Source organism: Urocampus carinirostris, chromosome 16, assembly GCF_059441175.1.
Source record: "Urocampus carinirostris isolate Australia breed hairy pipefish chromosome 16, RoL_Ucar_1.0, whole genome shotgun sequence".
NCBI lineage: Eukaryota > Metazoa > Chordata > Actinopteri > Syngnathiformes > Syngnathidae > Urocampus > Urocampus carinirostris.
This window is the reverse complement of record NC_142364.1, coordinates 30,779,851-30,803,508: the sequence shown is the minus strand read 5'-3', so window position 1 is coordinate 30,803,508 and position 23,658 is coordinate 30,779,851. Positions and strand designations below refer to the sequence as shown.

At 39.7% G+C, this 23,658-nt stretch overlaps 2 protein-coding genes across 5 annotated transcripts in view; one reads left to right on the top strand and one right to left on the bottom strand.

Moving 5' to 3' along the window:
• The window catches only part of slc30a5 (solute carrier family 30 member 5), a 26,154-nt gene extending 25,354 nt beyond the window's left edge, over positions 1-800 (top strand). For both annotated transcript variants that reach the window (XM_088356006.1, XM_088356007.1), the window contains exon 16: positions 551-800. In XM_088356006.1, coding sequence (XP_088212132.1) covers positions 551-721 — 171 coding nt within the window. In that variant the 3' untranslated portion in view covers positions 722-800. The remainder of the gene's footprint in view (positions 1-550) is intronic.
• On the bottom strand, positions 400-23,658 carry LOC148351044 (MAM domain-containing protein 2-like). Of its 3 annotated transcripts, none has more exons than XM_088356008.1 (15): positions 23,516-23,658; positions 23,282-23,392; positions 20,763-21,034; positions 16,848-16,932; positions 14,909-15,049; positions 11,046-11,326; positions 8,197-8,290; positions 7,621-7,767; positions 7,039-7,158; positions 6,771-6,964; positions 6,630-6,726; positions 6,332-6,487; positions 4,810-5,063; positions 3,082-3,166; positions 400-1,143 (listed from the first exon to the last, which is right to left on the bottom strand). In XM_088356008.1, exons 1-15 carry the CDS (start codon positions 23,544-23,546, stop codon positions 1,103-1,105), a joined length of 2,109 nt encoding a protein of 702 aa, XP_088212134.1. In that variant the 5' UTR covers positions 23,547-23,658; the 3' UTR covers positions 400-1,102. The 3 variants fall into 3 exon arrangements, with proteins under 3 accessions (XP_088212134.1, XP_088212135.1, XP_088212137.1); XM_088356011.1 differs by having other exon boundaries at positions 401-1,143; positions 6,825-6,964; XM_088356009.1 differs by lacking the exon at positions 23,516-23,658 and having other exon boundaries at positions 6,825-6,964; positions 23,282-23,453.

The following is a 23,658-nucleotide window of genomic DNA, read 5'->3' as shown; positions in this document are numbered from 1 at the left end:
GAGAGCTTAAGATCAGTTGCATGGCTCAGCATTGGTACATGCTATTGTGATTGTACGTGCTCCTAAATTTTACAATACATTTGAGTTTTGTTTTGAGAATGTTTTGTCGCACTCCTAAATATTGACTGCTGTGCTACTTGATTAAGATTGACAGATGCGGACACAGTCCACAAACAAGTGTCTTACATGTGGCACAATTTGTTACTTTAACGCACTGGACATTTCCCTGCTGATGTTTTTATTTGAATGTAAGAAATGGATGTGAATGAGTTCATTTTTATGGCTGGTCAACCCTGCCGCTTAAAATCCGCTATGGCAAAATGGAGTTCCGTTCTTAGATTTGAGCATTCAACTTTTAATCAGGCGCACTCTGAATTCCGAAAATTACTTTATTTCATTTTTACGACAGTTCAAGCCCGTAGCTTATGATCCATGCGGCTCGTTTAAAAAAAAAAAAAAAAACGAGTTTCGTTCTTAAATTAGAACATGCAGCTTTTAATCGGGTGTGCTCTGTAAGTCCGGGATTTACAATATGTGTGCTGGCTTGCAGGTGACGGCCATTTTGAAGGATGCAGGAGTGAACAATCTGTCGGTGCAGGTGGAAAAGGATGCATATTTCCAGCACATGTCCGGCCTCAGCAGCGGATTTCAGGATGTTTTATCTCTGACGCAGCAAATGGAGTCCATGAAACATCTGAACGATGGAACTTGTATTATGTAGGGGACCAACTGATGTTTGGTTCATTCCAATGCAAATGTACAGTGCACAATGTTTTTGAATAAAGCTTGAGTCATTTTTATTCATGCTCAATCTTTTCTGTTTGAATGGGTTTATGTGTGGTCCTGATGATCTTGAACATTTTCTGCAAAACCACATCCCCTTTTATTTTAGTTAAGCAAGAAGCATTAATCTAATGCATACACATGTGAAGAAAATACTGCACTCCTTAAACAGTGCATGAGTGTAAAGAACAATGATGCTCGATATAAAGAGATCTACATGTGTGTGACCGAGTGTTTGAGTTGGCAGTTAAAAAGCCTTTGGAGTCCGCTGAAATGTGCAAAAACAAAAAAGCATCCTTCCTGTTGCTGCCGTTTCCTTCTACTCGATCTCATTGGATGTTGTCACAGGGGCTTTGGTCTCTGTTGATGCAAAAGGGTACAAAGACCATCAGGATGCTGCACCAGATGTTACTTCCTGTATGCTTTGCTCAATAACAGTAAAAACTGCATATATTAAAAATAAGAATCTTGCAGCTCACAAAGGTCACTATTGTTTCTCTTGAACTGAATCAGGACTCACCAGACCTCTTCCCCTCTACTCCCAAGTGGAATTCAAACTACACCTATACTCCCTGAATTGTAAGTCATCTTTGTTCTTAAAACCATATTTTAAGAATGATGCAGTTTTGAAAATGTTTACTTTTTGAAGCTAGTCGCTATTTTTTTATTATTATTGCCTTTACCAAACTCATTAAGATACCATTTCTTGATTAAAAAGTGCCAAATTGTCTGCCAAACCACTTTCTCTACCAGAATCAAATGTATTTACAATTATGCAATCTAAGTAAAAAATAACCGCAACAATTGCTTGCAGAAGCCATTGAAATGGAAGCCTGATGGATTGCCAAGCAGCGCTGCATTTTGTCAGGTTAAAAAAAGAATTCTAATTTTATGGTAAATAGATTTTACAGCGGGCAGCACGGCGGCGCAGTGGTTAGCGCATGTGCGGCACAGTTCATGTCTTGGGAACCCCACGCGTGGGTTCACATCCAGCTCCAGACTTCCTGTGCGGAGTTTGTATGTTCTCCCAGTGCTTGCGTGGGTTTCTTCCGGGCACTCCAGTTTCCTCCCACATTCCAAAAACATGCATTTCAGGTGAATTGGCCGGTCCAAATTGTCCCTAGGTGTGAATGAGCGAGTGAGTTGTCTGTCCCCGTGTGCCCTGCGATTGGCTGGCAACCAGTTCAGGGTGTCCCCTGCCCACTGCCCGATGATTGCTGGGATGGGCTCCAGCACCCCTGCGACCCTACTGAGGATAAGCGGTGCAGCTAATGAGATGAGATTTTACAACAAAAAATAAAAGATTCCCAAATTAAATTAAATTCTTAAAAATGAGGGGTTTTAATCTAAAAATGATTTATAGAAGAGGGCAGCACGGCGGCGCACTGGTTAGCGCGTGTGCGGCACAGTTCTGAGGTCATGAGATCGAACCTCCTGTGTGGAGTTTGCATGTTCTCCACGTGCTTGTGTGGGTTCCCTCCCACATTCCAAAAACATGCATGTCAGGTTAATCGGACGGTCCAAATTGCCCCTCGGTGTGAATGAGCGCGTGAGTTGTCTGTCTCTATGTGCCCTGTGACTGGCTGGCAACCAGTTCAGAGTGTCCCCTGCCCACTGCCCCAAGATAGCTGGGATGGGCTCCAGCTCCCCCGCGACCCTACTGACGATAAGCGGTGCAGATAATGGATGGATTTATAGAAGAATTGGTTCATGTTTTTTTGAAAAGTGGGAAGGAACCCACGCAATCACAGGGAGAACATCCAAACTCCACACAGGAGTTTTGATCTCTTGAACTCAGAACTGTGCCGCATGCATGTTAGATTAATTGGCCGGTCCCAATTGTCCCTGGGTGTGAATGAGCGCGCGAATTGTCTGTCCTTGTGTGCCCTGGCAACCAGTTCAGGGTGTCCACTGCCCACTGCCTGAAGACGGCTGGGATGGGCTCCAGCACCCCCGCGACCCTACTCAGGATAAGAGTTGCAGATGATGGATGGTTCATGTTAAAAACAATGAGAGGATTGTGGCTTTTCTTATTAGGGAAAATCATTAATTTAGTGCTGTTCAAGAATTCCCCCCCAAAAAATCTTAAAAACAAATCCTGAGGGAGGCATCCAAGATGAGTCAACTTTTGTAAAAGGTATGGAGTAGTGATCCTCACTACTTGGACACAACCAGCCTACCCAAATACCCGAGCAACCTCTGCAGGTTCCTCTCAACGTGGAGGATCAGTGCCTCTACAAAAAGTCCCTCCCAGATTACCTATCTCTAAGCAGTTTTCAAGGGATGAAAAATATGTACCTGGACAAGGCCCGGCCCTCAGGTTGATGTCATCAATGGCAATGTCGCTCCTAATAGATGAACCTCTGGTTGCTTCAAACATTATCTGGGACAGAACAGTAAAAAAAGAAAAAAAGTTTACTTTTCTATGTCATCCAGATTAAAACAATTTATTAATACTACAGTGGCCCCTCTATGGACAACATTAATCTGTTCCCAGATTGATCTCGACTTTCAAATTTCTCGTATCTTGAATAAATTCTCCCCATAACCAAAAAACACGATAATCGGTTACCGGCTTCCCCAAAATCATCCAAGTTAACCCATGATATCTGTAAAAGACATCTTCCTGGTCACTAAAAACAGATTAAAATAGTAATGGTACATAAAAATACAGCGATAAGATAAGACAATACTTTTGAAAAAAATTGTGAGTTAAGTACGAGCACTTGCCGTAGAGAAAGTCGAGGGTTGCTAACGGAGGTGTATGCGTGGTAGTGGAGGAGTAAGGGAGCATGAGTCAAAAACTCTGTCCCTGCGTTTTCAACAGAACAATGGACTATGAAATGTTATATGTCCTGTGTTTAACGTTTCAAGACTATGAAGGTTGCCAATTTATGAAATTCTATGCATGAATAATGACATGACTGACCATTTTATTGAGAAATGTAGTTGAGTTACTGAAGGTCTTAACTAACCTTTGCTAATGTTAATCCTCAATTAGGCTGTGTTGATTGAATGTGAAGCAACTTTGATGTCTATTTTCTTCAGAGTCCCAACCATGACGTAGAAATGTGCTCTTTTGCTCGAATCCCTAAAGCGTGTGCCGAGTATTTTAGATGAGTGGTTCATGAACCGCAAATCCAGGTGTGTGTTGATGACGTAAGCAGTGACGTTTGAAGGCCCGCGTAACTGATTCAAGAAATGATTTGCAAGCTTTGAGTGTGGTTCGAAATAAAAGCAGCAGAGAAACGCCCGCCCAAAGTTGAAAGTTCCTTTCAGCACTGGGAATCACTATGCACTTCCAATTCTTTACAAACTTGCTATCAAACATCTGTGCACCCTGCTTCATCTGTACCCTGTGAAAGTGTTTTTTCAAAAGCTGGTGAAATTCTCTGCATAAAAAAAGAAACCGCCTGAGTCCAAAAATTTGGGAAAAATATTGTTTTTAAATTAAAATTAATAAGCACTTCGTCCCTTTTTCAATTGTTGCATATACACAACGTAACACAGAACAATTCATGATACACTCTTACTCTGTTACTCTCTTAAGAAACTTTTCAAAAATATATTTTTTCTATTCAGAGCGTATTTTACACAAGCATGTTTGTTATACATTTTTCTGTCCATATGATTGCACAGTCGAGTTAATGAATCATCTTGAAACCCTGACGTGGAGCGTTTTCCTTGAGGGCTTCATCTATGAGGTAGCATAAGAGACTATTTATGATACGTAAGCAATACGGTAAACAGAACACAAGTGCGCAGTATCCGGTATGTACAGCGAAAAATGCATGTGCTAATTGGGACAAGATGGTGCTGGCGGTGGACATGCTCAAGTACTAGGCCCTCTAGTGGTAGCATCTGGAAATCCTGGTAACTTGGATTTTCTCCTGATGTCGGGCAAGATTTTTGCTCGAAAGACATCATGAATCTCAAATTTCTAAGATCTCAGAGGGGCCACTGTATTTCCAGTGAAAAATGTAAATTCATTCATTCTCGGAACAAAACTAAACTCTATGGACTTGCCTGATGTTGGCTGTCGCTCTGGTACTCCACTGTGGCCTTGAGCCAGGCGATGCTCTGCTCGCCATTTAGCTGCCACAACACAACGTTCCCTCCATCTTTTTGGAGACGAACAGTGAGCTGGCCCGTGCTGGAACCGTACATGTGGTAGTAGAAGCACAGGCACTGGGGTCCCCTGGACCCTCGGAGGGAGCGGGACAGCAGGCGGGCGGTCTGGCCGGACAGCATGGGAGAGGCTTCCATGTACAGGTAATATCCTGCCGGGCAACCACCGTCAAGCATGAGTGTCGGTCACTTTTGAAATGTTAGATTATTATTCATAAAACCAAATTGTGCTTCATCATCAAACAAAAACATCTTTCGAATTAAAAGATTTTATCACACACAAAAAAATCCATCACGGGATTACGAATAGAGTCAAGTCAAGTCATGGGCGGCATTGGCTCAGGAGGTAGAGCGCTCGTCTTGGGTCAAAGTTTCCTTGGGCAAGAAACTGAATCCCTAATGCCCCCGATAGCAGGTAGTTGCCCTGCATGGCTGACGCTGCTATTGGTTAGTTAGTGTGTGAAAGGAAAAAGTGTGAAGCACATTGTAAAGCGCTTTCAGAGGTCTTCATTGACTTGAAAAGTGCTATATAAATCCAGACCATTTACATTTAGATGTTTTTTTGTATACCCCTTAATCACAAGGAGTCTCAAAGGGCTGCACAGACCACAGATTTATCTATTTTTTTTTTAATAGTAAATGGTTTATGGATAAATTATTAGAATGTTATGATAATCTGGTCAACTGATGAGGTGAAAATACATAATTATCAGGATAAATCTAAACACGGTGCTATGGATCAAATTGACTGAACCATTTCAAGGCAGTTGAGTATTTCCGACGCTGCGTTTTTTTTTTCATTTTAATGTTTTTTTCTTTTTTTCTTTTTTATATATTGTTTTTTTTAATCATATTCAAGCTTATCCTGTCCTGTATTAAGGAAAATGCCATAATGTCTGGGGCTGGTTACGCCCATGATTGTTGGGGAGCCGTCTCTCATCCTTCATTTCCGAGAGCTGGCCCACAAAGACGTTTCGTTCCCAAACGATACAAGTGGGGTTGCTGTAATTTTTTTGCAAATCAGCCCTCACTCACCTTTTCTTTCGGCGCATAGCAAATACTATACTCAAAATTGCTATCTAACAATATTGTTGTCGCCATTTTGAATAGTGACATGATTCGAGAAGAGCGGAAAACCGGGCTGCTAAAATCGGCATCAGGTGTGTTGGGACACGCCATCATTGGCGTTTTGTAGCCTAAGTAATGCACCGCCTTTGACCGTCAGTAACAGTAACAATGTTGTAATGGTGAAGAAAAATAATTAGTAAGATTACACTGTTACTGAAAAATAATGCCGTTACGCAATGGTGTTATAAATAACACCGTTAGTCCCAACACTGGTTTCAAGTGCATAACCGCAGCATTCATATAGGAATTTATGAGTGAGCACTCAAATGAGTGTGTGTAGGCCTTCTCTAACCCAGTCCACTTGTGTGGTCTCCCCTGGGTCCAGTGTATGAGGTTGGGGTTGGCCCTCTCCTTCGTTCCCAGTCAGCGGCGTCGCTCAGCTTGTCTTGAGTGTAACCGCAGAGGCCTGCAGCAAAGTCACAGCATCCCGGAAGGGCAGAGGACATTCCTGCAGCAAGAAAACAGAACAAATAAAGAAACCTCTGTTCAAAAGTCTCAGATTGAAATTTTTACAACCCAATGAATCAAAAAACTTGCCCACCCCTCAGGACCTAAGGAGTAAATATAGCTGGCTTGGTTTTGTTTTTTACCTGTGGCCAACTCGCAGTCTCCCAGACTCATAGTGATGTCATCGAGAGCTACGGAGCCGCAATCCCACAGACTTCTGCAGGTGCTGACAAAAACCACCTGAACAGCAAAACCTTTAATGAACCTCTTCCATTCACACTAACCTGAATGACGACACCTCCCCTCACAGAAAAAACTCCATCTCCTTTTCTCCTGACCTTGGCAGGCTGCAACGTCTGGAAGGTCACGTCCGCTGCGATCCAGATTCCTCTGGACTTCTCGCTCTGAGTCCAGATCTTCTCCTGGCTGCTCCCCTGTTGCAGATACACGGTGAGGGCTTGGTCCGTCTGGTTGAATCCTGTGGTTTTCCTTAGTTGGTGAGTCACTTGCATTTTTTTCAAGTTTCCAACATGTCGACTCGTCACCACTCACCACGCAAAGAGAAGTAAAATCGTAGGCAGTATTTCATGTTTGCGGCAAGCGTTGGACTGACGAGGCGGTTCATGTAACTGGACTGGGTGCTCAGCTGGGAGTGAGCCAGCAAAAATGTCCCTTTGAGAATAAAAACTATTATATACGTGAAGAAAATCCATTACATGAAAAAGTTGTTATTTGGATTGTATCTGAATAATGAAATGTGTCACTAGAAACATGTCCATTCGCCTGGAAATGTGAATATTTTTAAAGGTAAAGCAATGTTTTTTCAATGAAGATAATATGAAACTAATCACAAATACACCACATATATAAATACCACATTAAATGAATATTTTAGCTGTAAATGGTTTTTGACACTCTTCCTTAAAGGCCAGCATCTTGGAGTCACCTCTTCACTGTATATGTTGACAGTGGAATTTTTCGAATTTTGAGTGGTTTTGTACAGTCCTCTTCGGTTCTCCTTACAAGCTTGTCTTATCTGGTTATTTTGAGTGTCTACTGAATTTCAAGCTTATCAGTATCACATTATATAAAGCTGAGATAGATTAAAAATCCATACATGCTCTTTTATCCCACCTGCTCCTGATGTGTGGTCGCCATTTCTAAATAGATTTGGTTTTACAGACACTCTTCTCCACAGGGATCCCTTTGCTTGGTCTTGCGTGTACTGGCACAAATCAGACTCGAAGTCACAGTTTGCAATGGAGGCGTCAAAAGTTGGCTCTGTGAGAAATGGAGCAAGGGAACGTCTTACTACAATAATTATAATAATAAAATAGTGATAATACATGTCCTTTTGAAGCACATTTCAGGACACCCAAGGTCGCTGTATACAGAATAAAAACATTAATATAAATAAAAAGCAGAAACAAAAACAGGCAATTATCTCAAAAATGAAACCACAGTATAGTAAAAAATGGGAAAGGGGTCGTGTGGAGCAGTTTATGATGAGTAAGCAAGTCTGAAAAGGTGGTTTTTCAGTTCCGATTGAAGATATGAGAGTGAAAGGAGAATCAGCTTCACGTGACTTTCTCTACACATTATTTTTATTCTTAAGTTGTTGTATTGTTAAATATTAATATTTTACAAGATACAAAATAGGATTACCTTTCAACACATATTACTGAGTGATTTAAACGTCGTGTGGCTCACCTGTGTCTAAACTGCAGAACTCAGGTGAGAATGAAATGTCATCGACTGCAACGTGACCTCCTCGCGGGCTATTGAAGGCGACCTCGAAAACCACCTGAAGAATTAGAAATGTCTTTATTGTCATTGATAGCGACTTAGTGAACATCGTTTACAACAAGATTGGGCGTGGCAACCCAGGATAATCATGTAATAAAGACTTAAAAGAGGAAAAAAAGATAAAAATGTTCGGATAAATAGGCAAAGATATTTACAAGGCATCAGTGCTTGGAGACTGGCCTAAATTCTACAGTAAGTGCATCAAAGAAATAGTGCTATGAAAACATATTGAAATTAAATTTAGCATTAACATACAGTATTTCCAAAATATTTTGATAAATCAGTTATGAAAACTAATTTTTCCAAATGAAGGCAAATATATATATAACTTTTTACTGTCTTTTATTCTTGTTTAGGGTGGTGATGGCCCTGTGGAATAAACTGAGTGCTTGTTTTAAGGGACCTATAGAATCTGCCAGAGGAAAGTAGGTCAGTGTGGGGGCTGGAGAAAGAGCAGTTTATCATATTGTTGGCTCTGCTGATGTATCGCAAGCGGCCAATGACCTCCAGACTGGGCATAGAGCAGCCAATGATTTTTAGAGCAACCAATGATTTTTAGAGCAACCACCCAGTCATGCTTGACTCGGTTGGGAAGTGTTTCTCTGTATCTGTTAGTTGACTTTTTGTCATACTGTCGTTTTGTAAAATTATTATATGCACGTTTTGAGGTTTATTCTTAAGGATTGAAGTTTTTGTTAGTACAGTATTCTATTTATTATCTGGTAACTTTTCTATCAATATTTTTAGAGGAACAAATCAAACATTGATTGTATGTTTATCATTTTTCCCCTACACTGTATATTTGAATATCGTAAAAACTATAATGTTGGTGTCACTTGTGTGGAACCTGGGAGATGGCAAAACACAAGCGTTAAGATATTAAATCCCAGCCCGAACTCAATGTCAATCATTACTTCAGGTTCAAGTCGGGCTGGGCTGCTCTTGCTGACTATTTCCCCCACGCTTGGCACGGATCCCCTATTGTTTTTAGTGTATATTTCTCTGTGAAAGATCTGCGCGGTTGATTTTGACCCCATTTTGTTTCGCGCAACGCAGCTCTCGCCAACGCGCGTAGCGTGTGTCTGCCATAGTTCTTTGATTATCTTTCTTTGTAGAGGATTTGCGAGGTGGATTTTGTCCCCCCCTTTGCGCAATGCATCCCGCGCTTGGCCCGTCCCGGGCTGCGTTGTGCAAAAGGCGGGCAGAATGCATTGCGCAAATCCTAATCTAATAACAGTTACGGGTGGAATTTTTTTAAAAAAACGTCTTCCTCCCTTCACAAAAAATCCTCAAAAATAAATTATGAAAATTTAGGTTTGCCTTGGCTAGGCCCCTCAAATCAAGTTAATTCCAATTTTCCCTGTACAGCACAATAACCTTGCTTCAGTCCTAAGTCTTCAAAATTCAAGCCTTGAAAAATCAACTCAAACGTTCATCTCTTTGGCAAATTGAAAGTTGGACCCTGTGGTGAAAACGAGCAATGGAACAAGGCAAACGAACAATTCAAACTTGTTTGAAAACCACAGCCATCATGGAAGCTAACCATGATATCGCTACGAGTGTAAACGTTAGAGCAAAAAAGGCGGGAGCTCCTCACGCAAATCTTAAGAATGAGCGCCACCTTGACCAAAGTAGTGGACGACGTGTCGTCAATAAAAACAGACATAACAGAACTGGAAAAACTTAGTGCTTTGCAATATCGTCTTGACAAAAATAAAACTCGCATTTTGAATCTGGAAGATGACATTGCTACACTGGCTAGTGGAAGTGGCGTGCTGCGTGTTGTGCCCAAATCCGACTCCTATGCAAAATCCTCCCCCCCTCGCGTGAACGCGCATTCTGCTGCGCTTCCAACAAAAGCGATCGTATTCTATATAAAACGCGTATTAAAACAATAAAGCGAGCTAATTATAACAATTGGAAGATCTTAGTCTATATAAAGCGTTTATTTAAACAATAAAGTGCGATCGTATTCTACAAAATGCGTTTGTTAACGCGGATGAAAAAGTCACCAACGTCAATGTACGCTATGATTTCCGCGATCACAACTAATTGTACACAAATAGCCTTTATTTGATGTATTATAATAGCCTTATGTAATGTCTTTTTTTAATGTGAATGAAACCCTGGTTGCTTTGGATCCCGCGGTGTAAGCAAATTGTTTTTTTTTCATTTAAAATCGGACTTCCCTGCCTATACTGTTTGCAAAGTAAGACACGCTTTAAACCTTATTATGTTTTTTGGTTTTGGAATCCAACTACAGAGGAATACCTCCACTTTCTGATGTGTTACTGAATAGGTGTTCGACCAATCTAGTTCGTTTTTATTACTACTATTAAAAATAATAATAGTTTTATTATGAGAAATGTCTGAAAGTTTTCAAATTCACTGTGCTGACTTATTGATGCCACAGAAGGTTACTCTAGAGGTTACAAGTCTGTATCTCCAACAGAGTCTCTTTTAGCAGGGGGGGAGGATTTGGGCAGGCTTTTTTGTTGTTTTGCCTGCCCAAATCCCCCCCCTGCTAACTCCTGAATAAAAACTCCAAATGACCCCAAATTCACTGTGCTGACTTATTGATGCCACAGAAGGTTACTCTAGAAATTACAAGTCTGTATCTCCAACAGAGTCTATTTTAGCAGGGGAGTCTGATCATCATTGGTAAAATTTCTATGCCACACAGCACACCAGAAATTATTGGCAGAAGCAAAAAAACAACGAGAGATACAGAAAATGTATCCCTCGATTCTGACCTGCACAGAGTACGGAGCTTTCAAGTCCACCTGCGCCAGCGTCCACTCTCCATTGCCCCCTTCAGTCCAGTCCCCGGATGTCCCAGACTCGGCCCTCCACAGTTCCTGGTACTGGCCTAGCTGGTCTCGGGCGTAGACAGAGAAAAGGTTTCCACCCTGGTCGCTGCGCTGGTAGTGGAACGTCAGGCAGCCGGAAATGGGCACCGTTGTCATAGGAGACACCAGCTTAGCCACTTCTTTAAACGTTTTGGAGTAGACCGAGTCCACATACATGAAATGACCTAAGGAAAATGTTTTACTTAATAAACGTGTATAGAGATTTAAAATTGAATTTTATTCAAAACAATTATTTAAATTGGACTGTTGTGTCATATAGCTGCTACATCCACATCAGGCACATTTATTATCCAAAGCAGAACTAAATTAATCAAAAGTGAATTAAGTTTGGGACACAATTTTAAATAATAGGCTTAGTCTGTACTTAATAATAAATCATGAACATTCTTTGTATGTTATACAGATTCGAGAGAACTGGAGTCTATTCTTTGTTGCTCTAAACCCTAAAAGATTTGTTTAGTACTGTGAAATATAGGCCAGAAAGGAAAACAACTGTGAGTCAAGGAAAATACTTTTAACTCGATGTTTGCGATAGACACATTTTGGTGTCGAAGATCCCTTTTAGCAAGGCTGCCAAAGATGAATGAATGAATGAATGAAAACTTTATTTGAACAGTAAAATAAAAACAGAACAAAAATAATAACTCAACAACAAAATAATATTACATAATATGTTTGTAAAGGGGTAGTCAAAGGCAAATGCTTATATTCCCTACCCCTTTAACTTCCCTATTAAACACACCAATTATATAACAACAATTGTAATACTATTAATAATAACAGTTATTGTATAACGACAGCAACAATAACACAAAGTTAATCATAGTTCTAGACGCACTCGTATCACTCATACCCAATTTTCTTCATCCCTGTATTCTGCCAGGAATGTTTTTTTGTATTTAAATTTGAACAAGTGACTAGATGGACATCGTTTGATCTTGTCTTGCAAACCGTTCCAGAGCTTGACTCCACACACAGACACACACATATTTCTCCTGGTGGTTCTCACCTTTGGGATCATGAATTCACTACCGCCCCTTAAGTTATAATTTCCTTCTTTTCGAATGAATAATTTATGGATGTTTTCTGGCACTAAGTTTTTGTTGACCTTAAAAAGCAGTTGTGCAGTGAAAAACTTTACTAAATCATCCAATTTTAATAGTTTGGACTGCAGGAATAAAATATTAGTATGATCTCGATATCCTACCCTGTGTATATTTCTAATTGCACGTTTTTGGAGGATAAAAAGGGGCTGTAGTGAACTTTTGTATTGCCCCAGACTTAACAATATGTTAAGTATGGCAGAACTAGAAAACAATATAATAAATACAATGCATTATAGATTAAAATGAATTTGGCTTTATTAATTATTTAAATGCTTTTAGATACTTTAGTTTGTATGTGTCTGATGTGTCTTTTCCAGCTTAATTTATTGTCTATTATAACCCCTAAAAACATAATTTCTGATGCAGCTTCTATTGCAGCACCATCCATTTTTACTTCTGAATCTTGATTTGCCTTGCGATTACCAAAGAATATTACTTTGGTTTTATGTAAATTTAAAGATAATTTATTTATATACATCCATACTTTTAGGTTAATTACTTCACGATTAATACAGGTTACCAAATCAATATAGTTATCATTTGAAAAGAAAATGTTAGTGTTGTCTGCAAATATTACTATTTTCAATAGTTTTGAAACATTGAAAATATCGTTGATATATAAATTAAATAACTTTGGACCCAGGATAGAACCCTGTGGTACTCCACAACAGATGTCCAAGTATTCAGATGACAACTCTCCCATTTTTACATATTGCTTCCTCCCCGTTAAATAACTTTGAATCCATTGCAAAGCCACTCCCCTGATGCCATATCTTTCTAGTTTTTTTAATAGTATACTATGATTAATGGTATCAAATGCTTTTTTTAAGTCAATGAATAACCCGAATGCGTATCTCTTTTTTCTGTGCTATGGGTGATTTCTTCTACTGCAGCAATAATAGCCATTGTTGCTGATCTGTTTGCTCTAAAACCATATTGACTTTCATTAATCGATTTATGTTTATCTACCAATTGATCTAGTCTATCATTGTAAAATTTCTCTAATATTTTAGAGAACTGAAGAAGCAGGTATACTATAATTTGTAAAAATGTGCTTGTTTCCATTTTTGTATATTGGTATAACTTTTGCTATTTTCATTTGATTTGGAATTTTGCTTGTTAGAAATGATAGATTATATATGAATAGAATAGAATAGAATTTACCTTTATTGTCGTTCTATGTAACCATGCACACAGAACGAAATGTCGATACACCTGACCAGTTAAACTGTACAGGCAGATGCAGCCGCAGCCAAACAGGGCGCAGCCATTTTTAGTCATTAGGTGACCTATCCCCCCATTTCCAACCCGAGCGCCAAGCAGGGAGGCAATGAGTACCAATGTTGTAAGTCTTAGGTATGACTCGGCCGAGGCTTGAACCATCGACCTCCCAGTCTCGGAGCGGGTGCCCTACCATCTAGGCTACCGAGCTGGTTAATGGTTAATGAAGGTCAATGGTTTCACAATGCTATTTATAATATGCTTAACAAGTGCCATATCGATGTCAAAACAATCCATAGACGTTTCGTTTTTACGGTTGTTAACCACGTCTAAGATTTCTGATTCCGTAACCCCAGATAAAAACATGGTCTTGGAGTTAATTTTTATCAGTGACTCAAATTCCTTACTACTTTACTCTGGGATATTTGCAGGGAGCTCTGGTCCAACATTTAGAGCCACGTGTTTGCCACCCCTGGTCTAAGGGAATACTAAAGAATATAAAATCCAACCATGACCTAGACTGGCACCGGGAAAGAAAAAAACAGAACCAACACATGTGTCCTGGAAAGGTCCAGAAAAAAACTAATTATTTTGCACATTACACATACATTTTGTAATTATATAATCAATGAATCATTGCAGTTTCCGTTCTGAGTGGGTTTTTCAACGTTCACATTAAGGGCTCCAGACACAATTTTCCTAGCATGTAGCCAAGATGGCCAGTTGGTGCGCCATCAAGTTTTCCATATAAAGAACCTTCATCTGACTGGAGAATAAAAAACTGGGATCACTGAACATTTCAAATTTATAGTCACAGAGGGTTTATCTGAAAAGGAAATCATAAAACGCAAAACTGCTTTCATTGGAACAACTTGTAGGAAAGATGCAGCAGGTATTGAAGAAAACAATTTTAGGTCTTGAGAAGTGGTGTGTGTGGACATTTTGGGGGGAAATGCTCAGGTGCTCCACCAAATCAGAATCATCGGTCTAACTATCTCACTCTGCCATGAGACAAGAGAAATGCATGCCTCACTCTGGAGCTGCAAACACTCAGCACGTTAGTACATTACATACTAATTGCATTAATAATAGTTATAATATCAAGTGAAAATTTAGCGATTCTTAAAAAGAAAACCCCTAAATCGTGGCATTAAATGAAAAAGAACTTTAACACTGAATAAATATCACCATTCCTTTTTTTTTTTTCATATTTCCATGATGACAGGTGAGGCACAGCAAAATAGAAAATATATTGTATTGGTTATATCTTTTTTCGAACTGCCGTGAGAAAATACTGATCAGTATCCTTACATAAATGACAAATTCTGGTCATCTAATGACCCAAACATGACCAAAATGACCCAAATGGGGTGTCAATTTGTGCACAACACTGATGCTGAGCCATGGATCATCACTGACCTGTCTTGTTGTTGAGCGTGTGATCGTTTGGCAGGTTATTGTGAAAAAGTTGACCTCCACCACCGCCACCCACAAACCAGTTCACGTTGGCGTTCCATTGGTTGTTGTACCCGCACAGGTGGGACTCCTCAAAGTCGCAATCTATATGCAAGATAGGGAGTAAAAGGCAGTGTTGGGAGTGGGTAGTAACGCGTTAAGTTTACTCTGTTTCATTTACTTGAGAAAGTTTTGGGACATTTTGTACTTCTGAAAGTATTTTTAAATCACTATATATTTTAGTTGATGAGATTTGTGAAGAACAAACTGTAGTCTTAACTCCACTTCATTAGGCTTCATCGAAGCCGTTACTTAAACCTGCTCAAAGTACGCATCTGCCTGTCTGTCTCAGTGGAGGATCGTGCAGTTTACACTTTACTCCATCTGAACTTGTGATGTGTTGTTCGCTAACAAACCGGTCTAATTAGCCGGTTCGTTTGCAAACAACACATTTTTTTTCCAGAGATCTGCTTGGTTTTGGTCTTTTTATTTGGAAAATTATTTTTTGACATACACCATATGCCTGGAGAAAAAAACATTTTGGACACTACCCAGAGATAAAAAATTAAATTTTAAAATATTCGAGTGGTTTGAAGACAAAAGTCAAAATGTATACGGAGTGTCTCGGCTAAGTGTTAGTTTGCAAGCTCTCAAGATTGCCAAGTAATACTGACAGTTCAATGCTTCCACAAGTTAGGTTACATCTTTTCTTCTATTTCTTTTTTTATGTGACTCTTAAAGCAGTTTTAGGGGGGTTGGCTTTCAAGCAAAAAACTAGAGGTTACTTTGTAACTAAACAGTTACTTTCAGAATAACATGCAACTTTTTGGTGTCAGTAACCTGAGGGCAATTGAATTCTTTTTTAAATGAAGTACCTAGTTACTGTAACTAATTACTCATTTTCAGTAAGGCGTTCAACACTGGTAAAGAGGAGATCTTTGTGACTGTTCGGTTAAGGCAGGGGTGTCTACGTTTTTTAGAAAGCGGGCCTGATTTAGTAAGCTGAAAATGTTTGAGGGGCAACTATTCTGCCTGGCATTCTTTGAACAGTCTTTAACAAATTCACCCTCCGCGAAAGGTTTGCAGTGATTGGCGATCAGTGTCGCAACCTTATGGCACGCCTTTGTAGCATTTTCAATTGGCTTGCAGGGTCTTGTGAAAAAGCACTGCTGTGCCATTAAAACAGCTTCCAGTTGCTTCACCTTTTCACAGCGTTACTTTTCTAGTCAGCTATTTGTAGTCAGCATGGTTTGTCTAGTAGTGCCTCTTGATATTATATTTTTTAAAAACAAGCACAGTCTCTTGGCAGATTTGGGCAGATGTGGTTGTTTCTGTTTTGGGTGAAATATACTCCAATTTCCACTTGTCCTGGAAGCGGCGGCCCTAACAGTCAACTTTCCTTTTTTATTTACAGTCGCCATGCTGGACATGGGGTGGGCTAAAATTCTCAAAGAAAGCCAAGGGCAATGTGGCCTAAGGGCGACTGCCATCATCTGGTGAAATTGTGATTTTTTTTCTGGTACAAATTTATTTTATACTCCGGTGGATATTATTGGAGGTCCACAAATAATCAGTTTTATGACTGAGGACGTGGGCCAGTAAAAATGTGATCACGGGCCGTGACTGACCCCCGGGTCTGACTTTGACATGCCTGGGTTAGGGACTACAAAAATACTACATTTCTGTTTGTTATACGATCTGTTCGAAAGTCTTGTAAATGAGAGCCAGCTGAGGGCTGAGCGGAACCATATGCAAGGAAACACGACACCTGTCATCTTTATTAAGGTTGTACTCCAAAAGGAAATGTGCAGGTCAAGTCGTATGTGCAACACATTGGAAAAGTTCCTATTCGATTGAGGGACTGCGCGTGATGGCGTGCGAGCAAAAGTGTGACATCACCCACCCAAGCAGTATCCGGGGCTAATGTGGATCTCGAAAACAGAGACGCTGCTCCCAGCCGACTGTCCGGGTATCCCTTCGATAAGCACCTAACGCACAGCACATGTTGGGAAAATGTTTGTTGGTAACTGAAATGTTTAAACTTAAGTAGACACTCAAAGTAAGGGGAGGAGATATCAATGGATTTTAAACTTGAAAGATGACAGAGAGCGAAGCCTTCAGACAAGGAATTCCAACCTGTTTTCAAGGCTCTCCTTTATTTTACATCTCCTAGGTTTCAAAATCAGATCTGCCCAAAAGGGTGTGGAAAAATGAAAGAAGACCAAAGCGTTTGGCAGATATGTACATTGATGTAATATTTAAAACAACAAACAACAGAGCGCAATAATAGTTAAAATAATAAACTGCCATGCTATGACATTTTCTTTGTAGGTGTTCAATTTTGAAAATAGAACAAACTTATCCCTTTGTTTTTAGATCCTTATTAATGACTACAACCTTCGTGAGTACCTATATCAGGGATGTCAAACTACATTTAGCTCAGGGGCCACATGGGACATAATACTAGATTAGAGAGAGAAAGAAAGCAGAAAAGAGAGTGAAAGAGAGAGAAAGAGGAAGAAAAAAGAGTGAAATAGAGTGAGAGAACGAAAGAGAGAGAAAGAAACAAAGAAAGATACAAAGAGATACAAAGAGAGAGAGAGCAAGGCAGGGAGAGAGACAGAGAGACAGTTGCTATGAGAGTGGCGCGTGGCTTTGGTGACAGCAACTGGACATATTTAAACTCCTTTTTTTTCTTGTGCTTCTCTTAGTGTTGTCTCGCGAGCCGGATGAAAACCTGTGGTGGGCCTGAACTGATCTTAAAAAAGACTGGTTATGGCACAGGTATAATACATAGTATCAGTACTTACCTGTCCTTGATTACAAATAGTAGACCAAGACAGAAAACTAGTTCCTGTGCTGTCAAACTTGCTGTCAAGCTAGCTGCCATTCATATTTAAAAAAGGATAGCATCCTATAAAACTCCCAGTTGTGTCCAGTGTTGGGACTATGAGTTACAGCCATCCATTATCTGCACTGCCCAGCTATCTTCAGGCAGTGGGCAGGGGGCACCCTCAACTGGTTTCCAGCCAGTCGCAGGGCACACAGAGACGGAAAACTCACTCGCTTATTCACACCTAGGGACAATTTGGACCAGCCATTTGACCTGACATGCATGTCTTTGGAATGTGGGAGGAGACCCATACAAGCAGGGGGAGAACATGCAAACTCACACAGGAAGGCTGCATTTGAACCTCTGACCTCAAAACTGTGCCGTGGACGCACTGACCACTGCACTGCTGTGCTGCTCTAACGCGTTACAAAGGAACGCAATTACTTTTTTTGGTGACGAGGCCCGTAACGCGATACTAACAGAAATAAGTAACTCAGCTGTCAATACTACATGGAGTGTTACAGCGTCACTCATCAAACACAGGTAATAAATTGCAACATATTTCCGACAACTGAATAATTCTGCATTATTCAAAGTGACACATGTAAAACTGTGCCATTAACAATGGGTGGGTATGTTCACATATACTGTACCTACAAAATACAACCGAATACAGACAAGTTGGGGCTGTCTCAAGCACAGAATACGAGAACCTGAATTTCTCTCATGCAGATATTCTCCCTAGTATATATACTCACTTTTAAAACAGATTCACAAGTATAAAATAAAACACTAAAATCATTGGGTCAGCTTATATGCGCATATTTGGTTGTGTGTCACCAGTAGCGAATGGAAGCAGCGTGTAGGGATGCCTTAGACAGGAACAACAAACCCACATGAAATCAATGAGGCAAAAGTAATAACAAAATATATGTTAAAATTGGTGCAAATGTTTCTCTTTTTATTTCTAACCCTATTTTTGCAGGTTGTAAACACATTTTATTCAATTTCTTTTATGATGTGGATACTTGATAGTATTAATAGTCTTACCGTCTGGGATCGAGTTACCTTTTATGTTAAGTAATTAGTAATTGAAACTAATTACCGTAATTTCTGGTTTTGGGGGGCTTTTTACATTTCTCCAGTTCTTCCTACTGCTGTTTCTAATGTTTCACCTTCAATTCATTGATTCTAAATTTACATGTAGCGTCCCTTTTCCCTTCTTTATTGGCCAACTCTGTTGTTTTTTACTTGAAAGGTGCATCACATGCTTTTCTTTTTCTACGATCAGGGTCAGTTTATGTTAATTTATATATGTACAAAGCGTGTAAGTGTAACCATATGTTAAACTTTGTAAAACGCAACCCGTCTTACTCTTAGCTTTTCTGTTCAAGCGCCCTTGGCGAGTGAAAGAATGCAAGCCGCGGGATTGAAAATTGGTGACAAAAGTTGCGGTTTATAGTCTTAAAATCACAATACTGAATTTTCATTAACATGCCCAACACTGCTCCTCATAAGACTTCACCCTAGATCTGGTGGAAAATCTTTTTATATTCTCAGGGTCGCACACGGATACAGCAGACATGGCTCAATATAGGTTGTGACCTTGTCAGAGTTCTGAATTCAACATAAACATTTGCTCAACTGTTCCCACACAATGTTTAGATGACTTGACTACACTCTTTGTATCAATCAGTGCATTATTATCGCGACCTACTTTTGCCTTCCATTCACCGATACAGATGTTTGGACTCAAAGGGTTGGGCAATAGATAGCTGAGAGAATTGCAAAATGTGATTGTACTTCATCAAATACAACAAAAAAACAACACTCCATTGACCCCACAGTTGTTCGAATAAGACGTTTACTCCCACTTATCTTTCCTTTAATCATAGTACATCTGAGGCACTTATGGTGAAAAAAGTATTTTTGTTTTAGAAATGCAGGATTAATCATTTACTGGAAATATAATGGAGAGGTAGGTACATTAGACAGACAGACGGACGGATGGACGGACGGACGGATGGACAGACAGACAGACGGACAGAGAGAACACAGAGACCACAGAGAACACAGAGACCACAGACACATACGATAGGTAGGTAGCTAAGAAAGGTCGTCTGCTTGTTGCGTTCTTTTGCTTCACATTGTCACATCCATCCATCGATCCAGTAGAAATGATATCTTAAAGTGGTTTACATTTACCTACAAAATACAATATGATTTGTCTCAAGCACAGAGTATGAGGTCTTTAAATTTCTCCTCAGGTAGATATTCTCCCTACCATATATATATATATATACTCACATCTAAGCTTAATTTACAACTTTAACACAAAATACTGAAATCAGTATTCCAGCTTATATGCGCATATTTAGTTGAGTGTCACCAGTAACGATTGGTAGGCAGCGGTGGCGAGGGGGGCGTGGCTCATACAGGAACAACAACCTAACGAGAAACAAATTGGGCAAACCCGAGCAAGCAATTTACAGGATAAGTGTGCCGAATAATCGTCATTTATTTGTAAAATTACTTTTGAAATACACTGCCTGAAGAAGAAACATTTCTTGGACTACTCAGAAATGGAGAAAGATCTTTCAACGGTTTAAGGCTGAAAGACAAAGAGGATGTGGGGTCCCTTGGCTAAGTGTTTGTTTGCAAGCTCTCGAGATTGCACAGGCCAAGAAAGAAAGGGTTCACCGTTTCCAAAGGTTGACGTACATGTTTTCTTCTATTTTCATTTGTTATGTGGCTATTTTAAAGCAGTTTCAGGGGGTCAGGTTCTATGAGAGTATATACGGTAATTCGTAACTAGTTACCTTAAGAGTAACGTGCTACTTATTGGTGTCAGTAATCTGGGGGTTAACATAGTTATTTTTTAAATGAAGTAACTAGTAACTGTAACTTTTTACTGTTTTAAAGGTAACATGCCCAACACTGGTTCCAAGATGCAACATTCAAAGACAATGTAAGTGCGTATTTTACCCGAGCAGTCTCTGTGCTGTTGGCCAGGTCCATACTGGCAATGACCCAACTGTCCGAAGCCGTTTGGCTGCTCCACAGCGGCCTGTCAAAGCCCCGACCTTCCGTGCGTTGCGAGACTTGCAAGCTTCCAGTGCCACTGATTTGGTAAACCAACCGCAGGCAGCTCCAGTCATTCAGTTCTAGAACCGGACTCAACAAGATCCCTGCTGTGTCCGCACGTGCGTCAACGTCAAGATGATCGTTCAAAGCAGCATCTACTGCAATGAAGCGGCCTGCAAATGAAAAATGAGTTTACGCTCTAGTTAACTGTTATTTTTTCAAGTTGGCACTTGGGAAAGGGTAAATACTTTTATAACTGGAAGGCAATGGTTAAGATTGGTTGTTGTTTTATCTATCTTGTCAATTACCTTAAATTTCAACCCCAAAAAATGAAATCAAGTGTAAATGGAAATTAGGTACTTTAACGTGAATAAATTATAATTTCCTAATTGGGATTCAAACTGGCAACTGCTAGATTACCAGTAACTACAATTAAACCCACTACAATAACGGGCGGTAACAAATTTGAGTGAATGCTAGTTGCCAGTTCTTTCTCTAACAATCCCCTGCCTGGACTCCTGTACTACGAGTACTACCTGATAAACTATTGTACCGTGAACTCTTCAGCTCAAATTTACTGGATCACCAAACCTTCTGTCTATTGGGTAATGTTTGTTATCCTCTGGTGTTCTGGATGCTGATGCCTTGCTGCTTTCATCTCCGTGTACCAAAGCCTGCTCTAATAAAGGACCACCATTCAATTGTACTAATCTGTTCTTCTGCATGTGCTTTTGCACCATGCCGGGTGAGTTCATTACATTCAATACATTTGAGAAGTGGAAATCTTTTCTTGATTGGGATCACAGCTTGTAATTAGGGTGGGATTGTGGGTCCTTACGTCAGACGAGTTTTAAACATCTACTTTAAATAACTTTTTCACTTCTTTTATCTCTAATTTCAACTTGTTATCATGTCTTAAAACACTATTTTTAGTCCATAGTGTGCAAGAAGTGTTTTTTCTCGTGAGACTCTAGAAATTGAAGCGAATTACAAACATTTTTTAGACGTTAGGTTCCATTTTCAATTAAACCTAAAGCTTTTAAAGTCTCATTCCGCTATGGGTAAACAATTTGGCAGAAGAAATAAAAAATGAAATTCAAAAATGTACTTATTTCCATTTTTTTCAGATGCATTTTTGTATACTAAATGTCATATATCATTTTATATTTGTTTTTAAAAGGATTTATTTTGTCGCATTTGTTGTGAAACACTCAAGATGGAAGAAAAGTAACATAACATGCATTCCTTTTAAGTACTAAATCTGATAACATGACACTTGATACATATCTTATAAGTAAAATAAATACACAATAAAAAAGAAACAAATGTAAAGGAACACTGGGACAAGAGTGACCCCACAAAAACAACACATTTTTATTTGAAATATAAATCCTTTTTATTTTTTTAAAGGAATTATTTCATTTTTTTAATCAATTTTTAAAGTGAATGTAAATACATTAAAAAAATGAATATTAATACAAAAATAAATGAAACGCAAAGTCCTTTACCAGACTAAGCTCTTTTGATATGTCATCAAAGCAAAGGATTTAACGTCATGGCCACAACCTTTGTTTTTCAACAAAAATATAAAAGCTACAAGTGATGCAATGAGTATTGTACGATGTGATTCTAAAAGTCGTTTTCCCCAGTGATTTAGGATCTAGTATCCGTTTTGTCTACCTAGCTACCTGTTAATGCTAAAGTAAGGCTTATTTCTGAAGGGCAGGATGGCGCTTGACACTCAAAATCAATGGCTACCAGATGATAAAGGTGCTGTATCAGAGTCAGATCAAGTGGCTTTTCCTGCTCCAGGTAACCATGGAAACATCTGTTTCATGTTGGTGAACACACTCATATCCAAAAAAAGGGCTGGAGAAGGATGGGTGCCGCCAGGCTGTCCTTTGCCAAGAAACACTCCAGGATGTGACAACCCTAGTGGTTAAGAGATCCCTGAACAGTGATCTTTTATACCGTCATATAGTTTTTTTCTCATTTCGTTCGGCTGGATGAATAAACCTTGGCATATACAGCTCATAGGCCTTAGTTTGCTAACCCCTGATCTAGGCAATACAATTCTCCGAACACTTAATGAGAATATCATCCAGGTCACCAAAACTCTGTTCCTGCTGCAGAGTAACCTTCTCATCCCACAGCTAGCTTTGATGATTCAAAATAAACTGAAACGCCACAAAGTGATTGTTCACAGCTCCCCTCTCGTTTACGGACTGCAGAGCCGACCCAGTGAGTATGCCTAAATGTGTTCTTGCCAGATGTTCAAGGATGTTGGCGTCAATGGAGAACAGATGTGGATCCTATCACCCGCATTTAAAAGCGTGGAAGAACAGATGGAACATCCAGAATGCCAAAGGTCGCTGCTTTTTGAAATGTCTAAAACTGACAAAAAATGAAAAATTTCTTACCATCTTTATGTAGGGTCCAGCTACCAAAGTCTGCATCAGAAATGTAACCGCAGGTGTTGGCCTCGAAGTTGCAGGAACCCGGCAACAACTGCTTGTGGGCTTGGACGTAGGCTTGAGGGGGGGAAAGTGGGAGAACAGACAAGTGGCAAGTATGAATCACAGAAATTGTCATAGAAAAAAATAAATGAGTATCCGCATGCATTAGCAGTAGTAATTCTATTGAAAAGTACTCACCAGCTACTGCCAAAAGGTACAACAGCCACATTGCAATCAACCGTGGGTGGAATGTTTGATGAGAAATGATAATACAAAAAAATGACTGCAGACTTTTGTTCGAGTGGCTTTCCAACTCCCGGACTGGCAGCACACTGCTGACT

Excerpts from the sequence above, each read along its gene's own strand:
- LOC148351044 (XM_088356008.1), bottom strand. The coding sequence starts at position 23,546 with ATGTGGCTGTTGTACCTTTTGGCAGTAGCTG. Across the intron at positions 7,768-8,196 it reads GTTCTGCAGTTTAGACACAG|AGCCAACTTTTGACGCCTCC; the intron begins GTGAGCCACACG and ends CATTTCTCACAG. Across the intron at positions 6,727-6,770 it reads GGGGAGGTGTCGTCATTCAG|GTGGTTTTTGTCAGCACCTG; the intron begins GTTAGTGTGAAT and ends TTTGCTGTTCAG.